The sequence below is a fragment of the Nomascus leucogenys genome, chromosome 10, assembly GCF_006542625.1.
Source record: "Nomascus leucogenys isolate Asia chromosome 10, Asia_NLE_v1, whole genome shotgun sequence".
In the NCBI taxonomy this organism is placed as follows: domain Eukaryota; kingdom Metazoa; phylum Chordata; class Mammalia; order Primates; family Hylobatidae; genus Nomascus; species Nomascus leucogenys.
The window spans coordinates 69,060,043-69,078,575 of record NC_044390.1 but is presented as its reverse complement, the minus strand read 5'-3'; the positions used below and the strand labels follow the sequence as shown (position 1 = coordinate 69,078,575).

The following is an 18,533-nucleotide window of genomic DNA, read 5'->3' as shown; positions in this document are numbered from 1 at the left end:
ATGTAACTGAGTCGTCCAGAGGTGGAACTGGCCTTGACGATGGCGGGGCACAGAGCAGTGCTCCTTGCTGAGGAACTACCTAAACCACAGGCTTTCCAGGCACCCCACGCCACCCTGTCTTCAACCACAAGGCAGATTGTTGACATCTTCTTCAGCATTTTCCAAGTATGGACTCTGGAGGTCACTGCCACCTCCAATATGGGTCTGGAAAACTGCTACCCTTCATTTTAGAAGATGAATCTGGGGCCGGGCGCAGTGGCTCACGCCTGTAATCCCAGCACTTTGGGGAGCCAAGGTGGGTGCATCACCTGGGGTCAGGAGTTTGAGACCAGCCTGGCCAACATGGTGAAACCCCACCTCTACTACAAATACAAAAAATAGACAGGCGTGGTGGCATGCGCCTGTAATTCCAGCTACTTGGGAGGCTGAGGCAGGAGAATCACTTGAACCCGGGAGGCAGGCAGAGGTTGCTGTGAGCCGAGATCACGCCATTGCACTCCATCCTGGGCGACAAGAGCGAGACTCCGTCTAAAAAAAAAAAAGAAGATGAATCTGCTGGGAGTGACCAAGAAGAGTCAGAGGCTTCTCCTCCAGGGCTTGAGGCTGTGGTTGCTCTCTTGTGCAACAGACATGATGCAGATGCATGACATTCTGGACTGGAGAATGTGGGGCATTCAGAGCCAGACCAAGAGTATGCGTGTGGGGAGACGGCTGGGCTTACTGGCTTGCCAGAATCAGGCAGTGGGAGAGAATGGGATACCACTTATCTTCCTCCCACTCCCCTTTCCTCATTCCAGGCTCAAACACCAGACTAGTGTGTCTCCAACTGAGTAAAAATGGGAACATGGGACAATGCCACATGTAAGGGATGTTAGGAAACCCAAACACAGCACAACACTGATGCACTTAATTTGGTTTATAAAATGCAATTTCTGTGGAATCCTCTGTGTTAATGTTAAAAAAGAAAAAAAAAGACCCACTTGATTAGAAATCAGGAAAACTGATTCTAAATAAGAGAGGCTAAATAAGAAAACAAGAACTTTTTAAAAATATAAACATAACTTTGGAGTTAACACAAGGTTTTTGTATTATCTAAATGGCTTATTTACTTTCAAATTCGAAAAGGTTATTAGCAAGTATACTTTGGTTTACTGTGAAGCGAGTTAGGTTGGCTTTTGGGTGGGGAGGGTATGAAGGGAAAGGGGGTTTAATTCTACAGTGGAATCTGCTGCTTTTTGTCTGTTAGAGACCCATTTCCACTCTTTTCTTCTGAGAAACAACTTTCAGCCACCATCAGCCCACTGGTTTCGGCGGTGTTGACCCCTCCCTGCTCCAGAGGTGAACATGTGACTCACGTCTGACCAATCAGAGCCTCAGACTTCCCAATGGCATGTGATCCAAACCAGCCAATGGGAGACAATTCATGGGCTTGTGGTTGGAACTGTTGAGAAGTCCTCTCTTTCCACCTCTTTTTGTGGCTAGGTTGTGGGTCTGGGGGTTCTAGATGCCGTCTCACTTCCACCAGGGGAAAGCCTGCCTGAGAATGAAGCCAGCTGAGAGGAGGAAAGAGAAGATGGAGTCCTAATGGCACATTTAGATCCAACCACCCATAAAGCCAGTTCCACTCCTAAATGTCTCAGTTACTTGAGGCAATATAGATTCCCTTTTCCCCTTCTTGTTGGATTTCTGATTCCCTTTTCTCCTTGTTGGATTTCTGATTCCCTTTTCTCCTTCTTGTTGGATTTCTGATCTCTTCATCTCTGAATCTTGACTGACATAAACTTCTGATGCTAACGTTTGAGAATCTACGAAGATGAACCAGTCGTGCCCACGTGGAAAACTACATGAATTAAGAAAGCATAAGGTTTAAATCGTAATCATACCTTTATAAAGTCCAAATGGATCTGGAATCATCTCCCAGATAAATCTACTTCATAGTAGTAGGCAAGTGACATTTTATAATTTAACAGAAAAACAAATTACTGGGCCGGGCGCAGTGGCTCATGCCTGTAGTCCCAGCACTTTGGGAGGCCGAGGCGGGCAGATCACGAGGTCAGGAGATTGAGACCATCCTGGCTAACACGGTGAAACCCCGTCTCTACTAAAATACAAAAAATTAGCTGGGCGTGGTGGTGGGCACCTGTAATCCCAGCTACTCAAGAGGCTGAGGCAGGAGAATCGCTTGAACCTGGGAGGCGGATGTTGCAGTGAGCCGAGATCGCGCCACTGCACTCCAGCCTGGGCAACAGAACGAGACTCCATCTCAAAAAAAGAAAAAAGAAAAAGAAAAACAAATTTTAAAATAAATATTTGATTTCATTTAACCATTTCAGCCATGAGGTACAAGGAAATGCAAGTTCATGGAAATTAGAAATAATACCAAAATGTGAATAAGACCGGGTTTGGAGGTCGCATGGAATCTGCTGAATATGGTTGTCTGGAGTGATTTTTTGGCCTTCTCAGTTTGCCAAGACAGGTGTACCATTTGGTCTAGCCCATGTAACAATTTCTGTGCTAACTGTCCAGGTTGAAGACAGTTGTCATAGAACGGTGATGCCCAAACAACTGAAATGTTTACAGTACACAAAGAAAAACAGTCAACATTACCAGGCGATACAGACTGTTTGTTTATTATGAAACTAACTGGTAAAGCAGAGTAAATCCCATTCTATATTATAGCACTACAAACGTCCTTAGTCATTCCTTCATTTGTTCATTCATTCATTCATGCATTCAGTGAGTATTTCTTAAGCACCTACAGTGTACCAGGAGGCACTGCGTTCATTGTAGCATTACAAAGATAAAGATTAAGGCACATACTCTGCCCTCAAGGAGCTCCCAATCTAATTGTGCAGAGAGATGTGAAAATGAAGCATGAAAATCCATCGTGAGGAGTGCTGATAACAAGTCTGCTTGAAGTGAGGCAGAACTATGAATTCGTTCCACCACAGGTCTCATGGGAAAGGTATGTGGCATTTCTCCTCCTCTTCAGAATAATGAATGCTTGACATAGCTTTCGTCACTGTCTTTCAGGTCCAGTGTTACAAGGGGGATCCCCAGCATTACAATGAGTCACAGTGAATCCAGAAATGGTTAGCATTCTCTTTATTTATTTTTGAGACAGGGTCTCACTCTGTTGTCCAGACTGGCGTGCATTGGCATGGCTCACTGCAGCCTCCACCTCCTGGGCACGTGTGGTTCTCCCACCTCAGCCTCCCAGGTAACTAGGACTACAGGCACATGCCACCGCACCCGGCTAATTTTTGTATTTTTGTTGTAGAGATGGGATTTTGCCATGTTTCCCAGTCTGGTCTCAAAGTCCCAGGCTCAAGTGATCCTCCTGCCTAGGCCTCCCAAATGCTAGGATTACAGGTGTGAGCCACCACAGCCAGCCAGCATTCTTTTTTTTTTTTTTTTTTTTGAGATGGAGTCTCGCTCTGTCGCCCAAGCTGGAGTGCAGTGGCACCATCTCGGCTCACTGCAAGCTCCGTCTCCCAGGTTCACGCCATTCTCCTGCCTCAGCCTCCCGAGTAGCTGGGACTACAGGCGCCCACCATCACACCCAGATGATTTTTTGTATTTTTAGTAGGGGCGGGGTTTCACCGTGTTAGCCAGGATGATCTCGATCTCCTGACCTCGTAATCCGCCCACCTCGGCCTCCCAGAGTGCTGGGATTACAGGCATGAGCCACTGCACCCGGCCCCAGCATTCTTAATGTTTTCGTACAAAGGTGTTTCTCTGTCAAACTCTTCCATTCACGTAAAGAAAACCATTGATGATGCATCTTAAAGAAAGCATGCTTACATTTGCCTTTTATTGCCAGATTTCTCTACTTGGCTTTATTAAAAGGCCCAAATGGCAGTGGTAGTGGTGTGGGACGTGTTCTAATAACATATGCTAAACACGCAGAGGGGAGGCAGCTTGTCATTGCAGAAGTACCTGACTGCCACTGAGCCTCACCCCTTTACTCACCCAACAAATAGTTAATGAAGAGCTACCCCTAACTCCCTACACCCCCATGCCCTCCGAAGCTGTCTACATGGGCTGCTCTGCCCTTGGCATGTGCCCTTGAGAGCTGATCCCACTTGGCCACACATGGGTTTATGCTCTAGGGTCTTTGAAAGAGAGAATTCCTGCTCTTCACCTTTCAAGCCTAAGCCTTAACATTTCAAGGGCTGCTTCTTCCTCTGGAATAACTTGCTTTTTATTGGTCATTCATGATTTGGGTGAAAAGATGGAGTCTGTAGTTCTTGCTTAACACAAAGAGCTTGACTCATATTTCCTACAGTGTGGGACATCCAGCCACAGGCATGAAGAGAAGGAGCAAATAAACAGCACCCTGAACCCAGAAGTTCTTCTTGGCTGCCCCCTTCTCCATTCTTCTTGTCTCGCTCTTGGGCCTTTCTTCTCTTTACCACATTTACTGGCATGAGATGAATTTGAGATGTGAGCTTCAGTTCTGAGTCAGACTATATATCAAGTTGTGTCAGCAACAATAAAGGATGGTTTTCACCTGACTTGCTGAAACCATCCCACCTGGAATTACACCCACTACGAATGGGCAACTAGCAGCAAGAGCAAAAGGTGCGGCCTCATGAGCAGGGAGAAACAAGGTGGCAGAATTTCAAAACCAAGGTCTTCCGTATTCACTTAGAGTTACTGTACATGGTGGTATAAAGGCCTCTCAGTAGAAGCACTTTGTTTAGTTCGGCTAAAAATCAGAGTATCTTAGTGTTAATGTATCAACTAAATCTTTATGATTTGGGTATATGATCTTTATAAATTGAATTTTATAAATGCTCTCATGATAAAAAAATTATACAGTTCATTCACTAAGAATAAAATTTACAAATGAATATCCCGATTTCACTTTGTAATAAATGTACTGAACCTAAATTATTCATTTACTGTATTTCCATAAATCGCACACAAATTAAAAAGACAGAATCTGTACAAAAATAAGAGCTCTCCATTTTTTGTAACACTTTATTTTTTCTGTATATGAATTTGTTAATACAAAAAAATCTACTTAGAAAATTATAAAAACATCACTACTGTGTCATAAGGCTGTACATTCTCTAGGAAACACATCTTTTTTTTCTTTTTATATATGCTTTTATTTTTCTGTGATTACAAACAACTGAATATCAAATGCACAAAGCAAGAATTATACGGAGAAAAAAATCAGATACGTTCATATATATATATATATCACCTTTTCAAGGCTATTTCCATCCGGAATAACCTTGGTTTGCCAGGGCCAATAGAAAGAAGTCACAAAATCACCTTTAGGCAAATTTGTGTGTTTGCTTTCTTCTATAATTCCAATACCTCCACCATCAACGACTTGAGATAGCTGCCAAGGTGTTATATAATCAGTGCCAGTGTCTTCATTCATTCTACAACGAAGGCTGTCACTTCACACTTGGAAGGTTGCACAGCAGCCAGGCAGAGGCGCTCCTCACTTCCCAGACGATGGGCGGCCAGGCAGAGGCGCTCCTCATTTCCCAGACCATGGGAGGCCGGGCAGAGGCGCTCCTCATTTCCCAGACCATGGGAGGCCGGGCAGAGCCGCTCCTCACGTCCCAGACGATGGGCGGCCAGGCAGAGGCACTCCTCACTTCCCAGATGGGGCGGCCAGGCAGAGATGCTCCCCACTTCCCGGAGGGGGCGGCCGGGCAGAGGCGCTCCTCACTTCCCAGACGATGGGCGGCCAGGCAGAGGCACTCCTCACTTCCCAGACGGCGCGGGCAGGCAGAGGTGCTCCTCACTTCCCGGATGGGGCGGCCGGGCAGAGGCCCTCCTCACATCCCAGACGATGGGCGGCCAGGCAGAGACGCTCCTCACTTCCTAGATGGGGTGGTGGCTGGGCAGAGGCGCTCCTCACTTCCCAGACGGGGCGGCCGGGCAGAGGCGCTCCTCACATCCCAGAGGATGGGCGGCCAGGCAGAGACGCTCCTCACATCCCAGAGGATGGGCGGCCGGGCAGAGACGCTCCTCACTTCCCCGACGGGGTGGCGGCCAGGCAGAGGCTGCAATCTTAGCACTTTGGAAGGCCAAGGCAGGCGGCTGGGAGGTGGAGGTTGTAGCGAGCGGAGATCACGCCACTGCACTCCAGCCTGGGCAACATTGAGCACTGAGTGAGCGAGACTCCGTCTGTAATCCCAGCACTTCGAGAGGCCGAGGCGGGCAGATCACTCGAGGTCAGGAGTTGGAGACCAGCCTGGCCAACACAGTGAAACCCCATCTCCACCAAAAATACAAAAAGCAGCCAGGTGTGGTGGTGTGCGCCTGCAATCCCAGGCACTCGGCAGGCCGAGGCAGGAGAATCATGGGAGCCCGAGGCAGGGAAGTTCCAGTGAGCCGAGATTATGCCGCCGCACACCAGCCTGGGCAACAGAGGGAGGGAGGGAGGGAGGAAGGGAGGGAGGGCAGGCAGGCACATCTTTGGAAATAGTACAACTACTAGGAGCTCGTAATGAAATTCAAGTCCTGGATGTGCTGCAGATGCATCCCAATAATCAGGGTGGCCTCAAAACCCTGTCTGTCCTCTGTAGCACTTTTAGAAATGGCCTGCGACATTCACTGAGATCGAATTTTTCTGTCTTCAAACATCACCATTGGTTTCTGCGGATATCCTTAGGGTGATACTCTATTTTTAAAAATGAAAGAGAAAGGTTTAAGTTAAACAATCCCAACGTTGACAATGACATTTCCAACAGCTCTGCACCACCTAAGGAATGATCTCACTATGGTTTGTGCTATGCTCGAGTCAGGTCCTAAAGAATTTTCTTGGCTTTCTATATCCTTTGAACTAATAATTCACTTGTTTCAAAATGTAAGATTTTTCCTGTGGACAAATCTGATATAGTCCCATCGTCTATCTGCTTTGGGAATATTTTTTGAACAACACATTTATTTTTTATTTATTCATTTGTTTATTTATTTTGAGACAGAGTCTCGCTCTTGTTGCCCAGGCTAGAGTGCAATGGCGTGATCTCAGCTCACCGCAACCTCCGCCTCCCAGGTTCAAGCGATTCTCCTGCCTCAGCCTTCTGAGTAGCTAGGAATACAGGCATGTGCCACCACCCCCAGCTAATTTTGTATTTTTAGTAGAGACAGGGTTTCTCCATGTTGGTCAGGCTGGTCTCGAACTCCTGACCTCAGATGATCTGCCCGCCTTGGCCTCCCAAAGTGTGGGATTACAGACATGAACCACTGCACCCAGCATACCTTTATTTTTTAAAAAAGATATATTTACTTTGTATTATTTGGAACTAGTAAGTGAGATCTCCTAAAAGAAAACAACCAGGATACATGACTATTAACATCAAACAGCAGAGGACATATGAAAATCTTATTGGTGGGAGAGCTATTAAAGATGCCTCCCATTGGGAATAAGCTAACACATGAAGTTGCACAATCCTTACATATTTTTGTCAAACACATTAAGGATAAAAAGCAAGTGCTCTTTTTAAAATTGCAAAATGTCGTCTGCAAATTTTTACTAATCCTAATTGTCAGCAATTTAAAACATTCGAATTGATAAACACCTACCTGGAAATCTTTGATGAAAGTTAGGAAGTAGAAAATAAAGCCAAAGGCCACTGTCCATTCACATATCGCACTCACTATGTGATATATATAATCCTAATGCAACAATAAAGAAACAGAATTTAGCCTAAAAAGACTCACTTTAATGTACATACTGAAATACAATGAGGAGGTTCAACCAAAGGAAAAAGCTGTCCAGTAAGCATAAGTCAGAACTTTGAGGATACACGGTAAGCACAACCGCGTTACTAAGTGTCAGGGCACCTGCCCGCTGAGAATGCGAAGGCAGGTATTCCAAAGTTCTTTCTGGCTCGCACAAACTCTCGTTTTAAGATTTAGTTTGTTACTTCAAAAGGCAGACTAAGGACTACAAAATGGCTGAGACTGGGAAGCAAATTTGGACTCAACAGAAGAAAGAAATTTCCATACAAGGCATGACTTGGTCTCGCTCTGCTGAGAATCCCTAAGTGTAAGGGCATGCTTAACAAGCGGTCTCGCAGTTGTTCCAAAGAATGTGTGTACACATCTAGATGAACCTGGCCAACTAGTCCCCTAGGTTTCGTGTTTCCCTGTTTATATAGAAATGATCATTCAGGAAATAGTTCTGCTTAACATCCTAAGGTAAATACAGCTACAAAGAAAATGCTAATAATGGACATCCACATGTTAACTCTATATCTTCTTGGAGGCAAGAATGAGAGAATGGAAGCCAAGGAGAATGGCTTCAATCATGTTCCAAACTCAGTTGCCTATGGAGGCCAGAAAATTAACAATAATAAATAAAACTGATGGTTGTGAAAAGAGAGGGAAGTTAGGGAGCCCACGCCTCATCAACTCAATTCCATGGGAAAATAATACACTGGTGTTGCTTTCAAAGAGGTTTAAAAAAAAAAATACCGTGTGTGTGTGTGTGCGCACACGCGTGTGTGTCTGTGTGTCTGTGTATGTGTCTGTGTGTGATATCTCCTGATTTTTCAGTGCTGGAAACTAATTTAAAACTCTGTTGCAGTGGCTCACACCTGTAATCTCAGCACTTTGGAAGGATGAGGCAGGAGGATCACTTGAACCCAGGAGTTTGAGACCAGCCTGGGCAACATAAAGTGACAAAAAAAAATTAGCTGGGCATGGTGGCCTGCGCCTGCGGTCCCAGCTACTTGGGAGGCTGAACTGGGAGGATCACTTGAGCCTGGGGGATAGAGGTTGCAGTGAACCATGATTGCATCACTCTACTCCAACCTGGGTGACAGAGCGAGACTCTGTCTCAAAAATGATAATAATAAAATAAAAATAAATAAAACTCTGAGTCAAATATGCACGTCTGCATTCTGACGTTAGCTCACATGCCAAATGAGGCCTGGGGACTGTCAGTGTGCCCCCTCTGATTTCCTTCGTCACTTTCTGCTCTGCTGAAATGAGGAACTACCCCTAACTCCCCACACCCCCATGCCCTCCGAAGCTGTCTACATGGGTTGCTCTGCCCTTAGCACATGCCCTTGAGGGCTGATCCCACTGCTGTTCTGCCCCAAACTGCTGTAGGCTACAAGGGTGAGTAAACGTGCTGGATCACAGGGCAGCTCCATGGTGACAGTTGTTTTCTTTGATCCTGTTTTCATCCAGACAGATCGAGTGGAGGCACACCAAGCCCTCCGAGCGTCACTCTTCACTCTCCTTGTCATGGTCACATCCACCCACTGTTCTCATGCTAGGTCACACCGAGGAGGACCTGACCAGCCTACAGTAGGAGGTAGAGAACAGAGGCTTCCTCCTTCTGGTACCAGTACCAGGGGACCTGCCTGGTATCATCCCTGAACAAGGAAGATGGCTTCTAAAAATAAAGGCAGAAATTTGGGGGGGAATTTCTTAAGCATGCTATTAATGAAAGCACATGGAACCAAGAGTCCTGAATGCAGGCAAAGTCCTAATATCCTTGCTATGTGAAATGAGATAGTGACATTATAATTCTCACCTCCCCCTACCAAGTAAGTCACTGTATATAAATGTGCTGTGAAAGCTGTAAAGCACTACACAGAAGTTTGAGGCAGCACCTAAATGATTATTCAGTGAATTAATGTAAAGGGAATTTTTTTACATCCTTTGATATTAGGAACAGAAGGAAATGCAAGAGTGACACAGTCATTTATGGAGTGAATAGAAAACCATGTGCTTTTCACATTTTTAAGATAGAAAGTGGAATATAACAGATTTTTAACTGCCTGGGAATATACTTTCATAAGCCCTTCCCAGCAGCGGGTTTGTGGTAGAAGGTCTCCCCCGAGTGGCTGAAAAGTGAAGTACACCTAAGCTGCTCCGCTGTGCGGTCTCACTTTCGGAAAGAGGTTCTCACCAATGGAAAGAGGAACTGAACCCCCTTCGCATGATGGGGCTAATTCCCCACATATAAGAAAAAAACAACTGCCTTTTGCCTAGGTCTAACCTATTGGCTAATTTGGCCATTTTAAGGTTACATTTTAAAGAAGCCCTTTGGTTTTTTTTTTGTTTTTTGGGTTTTTTTTTGAGATGGAGTCTCACTCTTGTTGCCCAGGCTGGCGTGCATTGGCGTGATCTCGGCTCACTGTAACCTCCAACTCTCCAACTCCTGGGTACAAGCGATTCTCCTGCCTCAGCCTCCCAAGTAGCTGGGACTAGAGGTGTGTGCCACCACACCTTTTTTTTTTTTTTAGTACAGACAGGGTTTTGCCATATTGGCCAGGCTAGTCTTGAACTCTGACCTCAAGTGATCTGCCCGCCTTGGCCTCCCAAAGTGTTGGGATTACAGGCCTGAGCCACCGCGCCTGGCCAAGAAGCACTTTTTGATCTCCTGTCTGGATCATTCTCTTCCTCACCATCTTCTGTCTCTCTCTTGTCTTGGCAGGCTTCCATTACCTGCCAGAGTTCTCCGTCTTGGGAAATCCTGCTGTCTCCTCTAGCCACCCTCGTGTTCCTCCTTCACCTCTTACCTCCAGTCCAGAACAGGACTCAATAAACATTTGGTTGACAGCTGAATGAATGAACCATCCCTCTCACTATTTAACTTCTTGCCATTGGCTTCTAACTTCGGCGTTTTACTGAAACTACTTTTTGACAAACATCACTAACTCCCTTATTGCCCAAATTGAGGGACTTCATTCCTAAAGGCTGCTCAGCTGCGTGTGCCATAGTTAGCCATTTCCCTTGCCTTTGAAAAATGTCCTTTAGTCTCTGGGGTCGTATCTCCTCTCGTTCCATCGTTAGGATTAATTGCTATTGCTTCTGCATTTCCACAATGTGTTGTCTGAAGTCCAGTTCAGCACTTTTTTATACTTCAAAGTATTACATTTAGCCATTGACAACTGGCTGTTTGCCCCTCTGAACTATAAAATCCCTCAGGATCCTCTATCCCATGGCCACCCTGCCCTCTATAATCTTTCACAGTCTTGCATGCGGTAGGGACTCATCAATGAGGTCTACCATACAACACAAGTCTAGTTCTTCTCTCTGGTCCATGATCCCTTTACTTCTCCTTTGCTGGAAGTATTCTTCCACCTGATCCTTGGCGGAAAGAATCCTCTGTCTCTCACTAACTCTCTACTTTCCTGGGGCATCCTTGATTCTCCTAAAAGGCATCCAGATGAACCACTACTACAGGTATCTAATAGGATGAGTTGATCTCAATGTCAAACATTTGGTTCCATGTGTTCTGATGCTTGGTCCAAAATGTCCTGGTCTACCCCACACTCTAACAACTCTACCCTACACTCTGACGACTCCCAGTCCCACCAGAAGTCTAGGCCCACCGGGGTGTAAGCGATCCTTCCACCTCAGCTTCCCAAGTAGCTGGGACTACAGGCGCATGCCACAACATCTGGGTAATTTTTGTAGAGACAGGGTCTTACTGTGTTACCCTGACTAGTCTTGATCTCCTGGACTCAAGCAATCCTCCTGCCTCAGCCTCCCAAAGTGCTGGGATTACAGGCATGAACCACAGCACCTGGCATAGGCCCATGTTTCTAACCTCAATATCTCATGATATCCTCAGAGTCATCAACTCTAACCAAACTCATCCACTTCCACCTACTAAATTATTTATCCCTGTTAGGGGCCTTATTTCTGGTCAAGGGAATAAATTCTTTGGTTCACCTAAGATAAAAACTTAGAAGTCATCTTTGATTCATCATGCCACTTCATTCTTGTGTTAGTCATTTGCCAACACCCATCAGATTTCCCCTATTTGAAATGTGAACTAGTAGAACTGCCTTCTCCTTGCCCTCCTAATGCCAAGCTCTCCAAGGCATCCCAGGCATTGCTTCTGTCTAACACTCATCTAATAATACTCTTTCTATTTGCTTTACTGTTCGAAAGTCTGCAGGTTGGGTGTGGTGGCTCACGCCTGTAATCCCAGCACTTCAGGAGGCCAAGGCGGGCGGATCACGAGGTGCAGAGATCAAGACCATCCTGGCTAACATGGTGAAATCCTGTCTCTACTAAAAATACAAAAACTAGCTGGGCATGGTGGTGCGTGCCTGTAATCCCAGCTAGCACCTGTAATCCCAGCTATTTGGGAGGCTGAGAAAGGAGAATTGCTTGAACCTGAGAGGCAGAGGTTGCAGTAAGCCGAGATCGCGCCATTGCACTCCAGCCTAGGCAACAAGGGCAAAACTCCGTCTCAAAAAAAAAAAAAAAAAAAGTCTTCAAAGTCTTACTCTGGTCACCTATGTCAAGTACAAGCCTCTCTGCCTGCCTCTTACAGCCACTGCACCCTTGCACAGTTATCCCTGGCTGCAGTGATTTCTCACTCTATCCTGAAATGAACTATCCACCACACTGGAGCTGGTATCGTCCTCTCTACTTAACATTCCATGCTCCCTTTCACCACCAAACACCTTCATTCACACTGTCCCTCTACCCTCTTTTACTAAAGATAGATAGTTGAAGTGTTTAATAAAGAAATTAAAGGCCAGGTGTGATGGCTCACGCCTGTAATCCCAACACTTTGGGAGGCCGAGGCGGGCAGATCACGAGGTCAGGAGATCGAGACCATCCTGGCTAACACGGTGAAACCCCGTCTCTACTAAAAATACAAAAAAGTAGCCGCGGGTGGTGGCGAGTGCCTGTAGTCCCAGCTACTCAGGAGGCTGAGGCAGGAGAATGGCGTGAACTCGGGAGGCGGAGCTTGCAGTGAGCCAAGATTGTGCCACTGCACTCCAGCCTGGGCGGCAGAACGAGACTCTGTCTCAAAAAAAAAAAAAAGAAAGGAAGGAAGGAAGGAAGGAAGGAAGGAAGGAAGGAAGGAAGGAAGGAAAGAAAGAAAGAAAGAAAGAAAGAAAGAAAGAAAGAAAGAAAGAAAGAAAGAAAGAAGGAAAGAAAGAAAGAAAGAAAGAAATTAGAGGGCCGGGTGCGGTGGATCACGCCTATAATCCCAGCACTTTGGAAGGCCGAGACGGGGGGATCACTTGAGGCCAGGAGCTCTAAACCAGCCTTGCCAACATGGGAAAAATCCTGTCTCTACTAAAAATACAAAAATTAGCCAGGCATATGGCGCACGCCTGTGGTCCCAGCTACTCAGGAGGCCGAGGCACAAGAATCACTTGAACCCAGGAGGCAAAGGTTGCAGTGAGTTGAGATCACGCCACTTCACTCCAGCCTGGGTGACAGAGCGAGACTCTGCCTCAGAAAAGAACAAAACAAAACCAAAAATTAGCTAGGCCTGGTGGCATGTGCCTGTAGTCCCAGCTACCTGGGAGACTGAGGCAGGAGAATCACTTGAGCCTGGGAGGCAGAGGTTGCAGTAAGCTGAAATTGCACCACTGCACTCCAGCCTGGGCAACACGGCAAGACTCCGTCTCAAAAAAAAAAAAGAAGAAGAAGAAGAAAGAAAGAAATTAGGAACTCAAAATTTTGAAAATAATTCCAGCAAGCATTTGGAATTACCCTGATAGCTAATTACTACATACTGCCAAATGATTGGACAGTAAATTGATTACATGCCATGTTTATTTCACATTTTGCAACTTGTTCTAAGAAACGGCAGTGATCTTCCCTAGGCCTAGCCTGGCCACAAGCTCACATAACCACATCCAACAACCACATTCACAACAACTTAAATGTTACCTTATCTCTTGGATTCCACTCCAGCTTGGTTATGGAAATTAGTGAAGCACAGACAATCACTGAAAAAAGTAAAGTTAAGGAAACTACAGCACACAACAGTTCCTTTAATGTTAAGACTAGGTTATTCTCCTAATAATATAATCATTATACAGCGTTAAAATGTTAATACCAACATTTCTATCATCAATTAAAATGTTAATACCAACATTTCTACAATCAAACCAGTTATATTAGCTTCTTATAAACTCAAACTTTAAATTCAATGATGAGAGTTAAATAACAATATGGAAATACCTTCGCAATAGTTTTCCAGTGTGTATAGTAAAATTTATTAAAATTTGTCGCTACCTTTTGCACAACCCTGCACGTTTCTGGATCTTCCCACTTAAACTAGCTGTTTAAATTTGGTCAAAATGACTGACCCAGCAGTCCAAGATGGTTCTTTTTGGGTACTTCCCACTGAATAAAAATACTTTTTCCCTAAAATACTATTTTCCTTTCCCTTTTTTTTTTTTTTTGAGACGGACTGTCGCTCTGTCACCCAGGCTGGAGTGCAATGGCGCGATCTCGGCTCACTGCAACCTCCACCTCCTGGGTTCAAGCATTCTCCTGCCTCAGCCTCCTGAACAGTTGGGATTACAGGCACCCACCACCATGCCCAGCTAATTTTTTGTATTTTTATTAGAGACGGTGTTTCACCATGTTGGTCAGGCTGGTCTTGAACTCCTGACCTCAGGTGATCCGCCCACCTCGGCCTCCCAAAGTGCTGGGATTACAGGCGTGAGCCACCGTGCCCAGCCTAAAATACTATTTCCAAGGTAACAGCTTTAAGGAAAATGTTAAATTCCAAAGTGCCAAGGCTCATATACAAAAACAAGCTACAGAAACTCAAACTATTATCTTTAAAAAACAGACTTCTGTTGGGTAATTGGGTATAAGGTGAGCCCTTCCTTCCTGGCCCAAAGATCTGGCAAATCAAAGAGATTCGCCCCATATCAGACTTCAGGGATGATTGACACATGCCTACAGTCCAGCCTAATAATGCCAGGGGCTGAAGCTCCTATCTTCCACGGGCAATACTTTCTGCACGAAGGCAGTGATAACCATTTTGATTGAACTTAGAATGCAAAAGAGAAAGCTAGAGAGAAACGGGATGCTCTAAAAATTCTGCAAAATATTAGAAATTCAAAATGTTAGGCCAGGTGCGGTGGCTCACGCCTGTAATCCCAGCACTTTGGGAGGCTGAGGTGGGCGAATCACCTGAGGTCAGGAGTTCGAGACTAGTCTGACCAACATGGTGAAATCCGGTCTCTACTAAAAATACAAAAATTAGCTGGGCATGGTGGCGTGCACCTGTAATCCCAGCTACCTGGGAGGCTGAGGCAGGAGAATTGCTTGAACCCGGGAGGTGGCAGTGAGCTGAGTTTGCACCACTGCACTCCAGCCTGGGCAACAGGGTGAGACTCTGTCTCAAAAAAAAAAATAAAATAAAATGTTGAGCCAAGCAAAGTTTAGAGCCTCCTCTGAATTCAGAGTCAACGTCATCTCTCTTAACTCCCATCCCCCGCAAATTGTACAGAGCTTAACACTTCTGATTCTCAAAATAAAAGAAGTAGAGAGCACAGAAGATTCTCTGATCATTTCATCACCTCCCATCTGTTTCTAATAATTTAAAAGCCTCTTAATTCTTTCGTTTATTTATTCTTAGTTCCATCTTCAGTGCACCAGGTACCATTCTGGCCTAGGGGTGGGAGAAGGGAAAACTTGGTCTCAGCTCTCAGAAATATCACAACTTTGTTGGACCAGACCCAGGGAATGTACCATACTACAGAGAAAAGGACTGGGTACAGCAATGACTGTAAGGGAAAATTATTAATTCAGAATGGAATGGGAGAAAGCTTCATTCAGTGAAACTTAATGTAAGTTGTGAAGTTTAAGGAGCTCTCTAGAGCAGCACCATCCCACAGAAATATGTGTAATTTTAAATTTTCTAATATGCAAATTTATTTATTTATTTATTTATTTGAGATGGAGTCTCGCTCTGTCACTCAGGCTGGAGTGCAGTGGCGTGATCTCAGCTCACCTGCAACCTCCGCCTCCTGGGTTCAAGCAATTCTCCTGCCTCAGCCTCCTGAGCAGCTGGGATTACAGGTGCCCACCACCACGCCTGGCTAGTTTTTCTATTTTTAGTAGAGATGGGGTTTCACCATGTTGGCCAGGCTGGTCTTGAACTCCTGACCTCAAGTGACCTGCCCACCTCGGCCTCCTAAAATGCTGGGATTACAGGCATGCCTGACCCCTAACTTAATTTTAATAATATATCTTATCTAACCCAACACATAAAAATATTGTCAATATAAGATATACATAATATGCAAAACATATATATTGATAAACAACATACATCTCATTTAACTCAATATATCAAATAATATTGCTGATGGTATTATCATTTCAATGTATAATAATATAAAAAATTATTGAGATATTTTACTTCTTTTTCTTATCAAATCCTTGAAATCAGGTGTATGTTTTACATTTAGGACACATCTCAATCTGGACTAGCCACATTTCAAGTATGCAAAAGCCACATGTGAGTACCATGTTGAACCAACAGCTCTAGCAAGACAAAGTGGAGGAGGATAATCCAGCCGGTAGAGATTGGTTAAAAACAGAGGACAACAACCAACCAAGCCTGAGGGAGAAGCCGTAAAAACAAGGATGAAGAAATCGGAGGTCTCAGATCATGGGTCTCATGCAGAGGAACCTGGACTTCATGTTGTTGGTGATTTCTGAAGCTTTCAGAAGCTTGAGAAGCCCAGTGCAAGACAGATAATTCATCAGGAAAGGTTTAGAAGCAGGATTCTAATGTCTGCCTCACTAGGTGCCTCGGTTTCTTTGGTAGTCAAATGAGGCTATTACACAGAAATACTGTAGTAAGAAGAAACCGGGGCATTTTAAAGATGCTTTCAATTCTTTTTTTTTTTTTTTTGAGACGGAGTCTCACTCTGTCACCAGGGCTGGAGTGCAGTGGCAAAATCTTGGCTCACTCTAACCTCCCACTCCCGGTTCAAGTGATTCTCCTGCCTCAGCCTCCCAAGTAGCTGGGACTAAAGGCATACGCCACCAGGCTTGGCTAATTTTTGTATCTTTAGTAGAGATGAGGTTTCACCATGTTGGCCAGGTTGGTCTCGAACTCCTGACCTCAAGTGATCCACCCACCTCGGCCTCCCAAAGTGCTGGGATTACAGGCGTGAGCCACCACACCCAGCCTATTTAAAGATGCTGTCAATTCTTTGTAAGGAAATACAAATACCACACTAATGTTTAAGACAGAAGATCTTTTCATGTGGATGAATTCATTCAAGTTAATCTGAAATAGGGTTATAACCCCTTTCTGTGTGGGGCTGCTTCCTGTTGACATGACTTACACTAAGAACTTTCTAGAGGCCAGGCGCAGTGGCTCACACCTGTAATCTCAGCACTTTGGGAGGCTGAGGTGGGTGGACCACCTGAGGTCAGGAGTTTGACACCAGCCTGGCCAACATGGTGAAACCCCCGTCTCTACTAAAAAATATGAAAAGTAGCCGGGCATGGTGGTGGGCACCTGTAATACCAGCTACTAGGGAGGCTAAGGCCAGAGAATTGCTTGAACCCGGGAGGCGGAGGTTGCAGTGAGTGGAGATCGCACCATTGCACTCCAGCCTGGGTGACAGAGTGAGACTCCGTCTCAAAAAAAAAAAAAAAAAAAACTTCCTAGAAATGAGAATTATTAGTAAGTGAAACTCTGAGGCCTGAAATGCTTATTTTGCTAAAACTCTGACTGATATCTAGGGATCTGTTTCCAAAGTTGGAAGCAAGGGAAGGTTTCCTGCATCAAGAAACTTTGCTTGTAACACTACAACCACTATTACGAATTTTACAACTAACACAAGACAAAAAGTCGAAAGAGATATATTCAAAGAGAAAGTGTTCCTTTAACCTATAAGTAAGACAAGGAATTTGAGAAGCAACTATCTTAGGAACAAGGGTATGTATTTTGTTGGTAAATTTCTCAGTACTAGGATTTGGCTACTCTGTGCTTTGAAATTTTGTAATTAAAAATGTCCTTCCCCAAGATGGAAAAAAACCCAAAATCATACTTAGACTTCACATTCTGTAGTTTCTATTTTAGAAAAGAACATAAAGCTTAATATTTAGAAGCAAGTGATGTGTTTTCACTCCATCTTGCCCACTTTATACTGTAACTCAACCCAGACTAACAAAATTGCCGCCGATAACATAGTTCGATTTTCCTACAATCTGATATTAGTTGTCATTGTGTAATGACCCTGAAGCTTTCTCTGATATGACTACAGATGGCATTTTGAAAGATGGGGAATTCTGCAACTCTTTAAGACCACGGCTTTTTTTCCTTGTTAAATACTTCATTCATTAAAGAAAAAGCTTTCGTTTCCTCTAAATCAGAATCTAAAAGCATGCTAAATTTATATTTTCATTTCCTTTCAGATTGCTGAGTTAGAAAATAAAATGGATTTCATTTTGAAAATGAAATTAGTGACTATAAAAAGAAAAGGCTAAACATATTTTAATTTACTCAGTAATAAGTGATCTAGAGCTTTTTAAAAATCTCTTCACATGGATGAGTAAATCAAACTGTCTTGCCACCTATGTGCAGGGAGGGGGAGAGTTTGGCCTTGAGGGACTTCGTGGGGCTATTACTTTGAGTACAATATCAATATTTGGTGTCTTTAGCCAAGCACTACAAAGAAAAATAAATATTTTCATATGGCTCATGAAACTGGCCCTGTGAGAAGGAAAGTAAACAGAGACTAAAGTGTTCCTACATTTTCCACCCTTCTTTCATACCATTCTTCCCCCTAAAGAGACTT

The 18,533-nt window shown here is 44.5% G+C and overlaps 1 protein-coding gene across 1 annotated transcript in view; it reads right to left on the bottom strand.

The window, feature by feature from the left end:
- Positions 1 to 6,607: 6,607 nt before the first annotated feature.
- Positions 6,608 to 18,533, bottom strand: part of DRAM1 (DNA damage regulated autophagy modulator 1) — a 44,869-nt gene continuing 32,943 nt past the window's right edge. Inside the window, exons 5-7 of the mRNA XM_003269720.3 lie at positions 13,642 to 13,700; positions 7,558 to 7,650; positions 6,608 to 6,652 (exon numbers count right to left, since the gene is read on the bottom strand). Of these exons, the coding sequence (XP_003269768.2) occupies positions 6,608 to 6,652; positions 7,558 to 7,650; positions 13,642 to 13,700 (197 nt within the window). The remainder of the gene's footprint in view (positions 6,653 to 7,557; positions 7,651 to 13,641; positions 13,701 to 18,533) is intronic.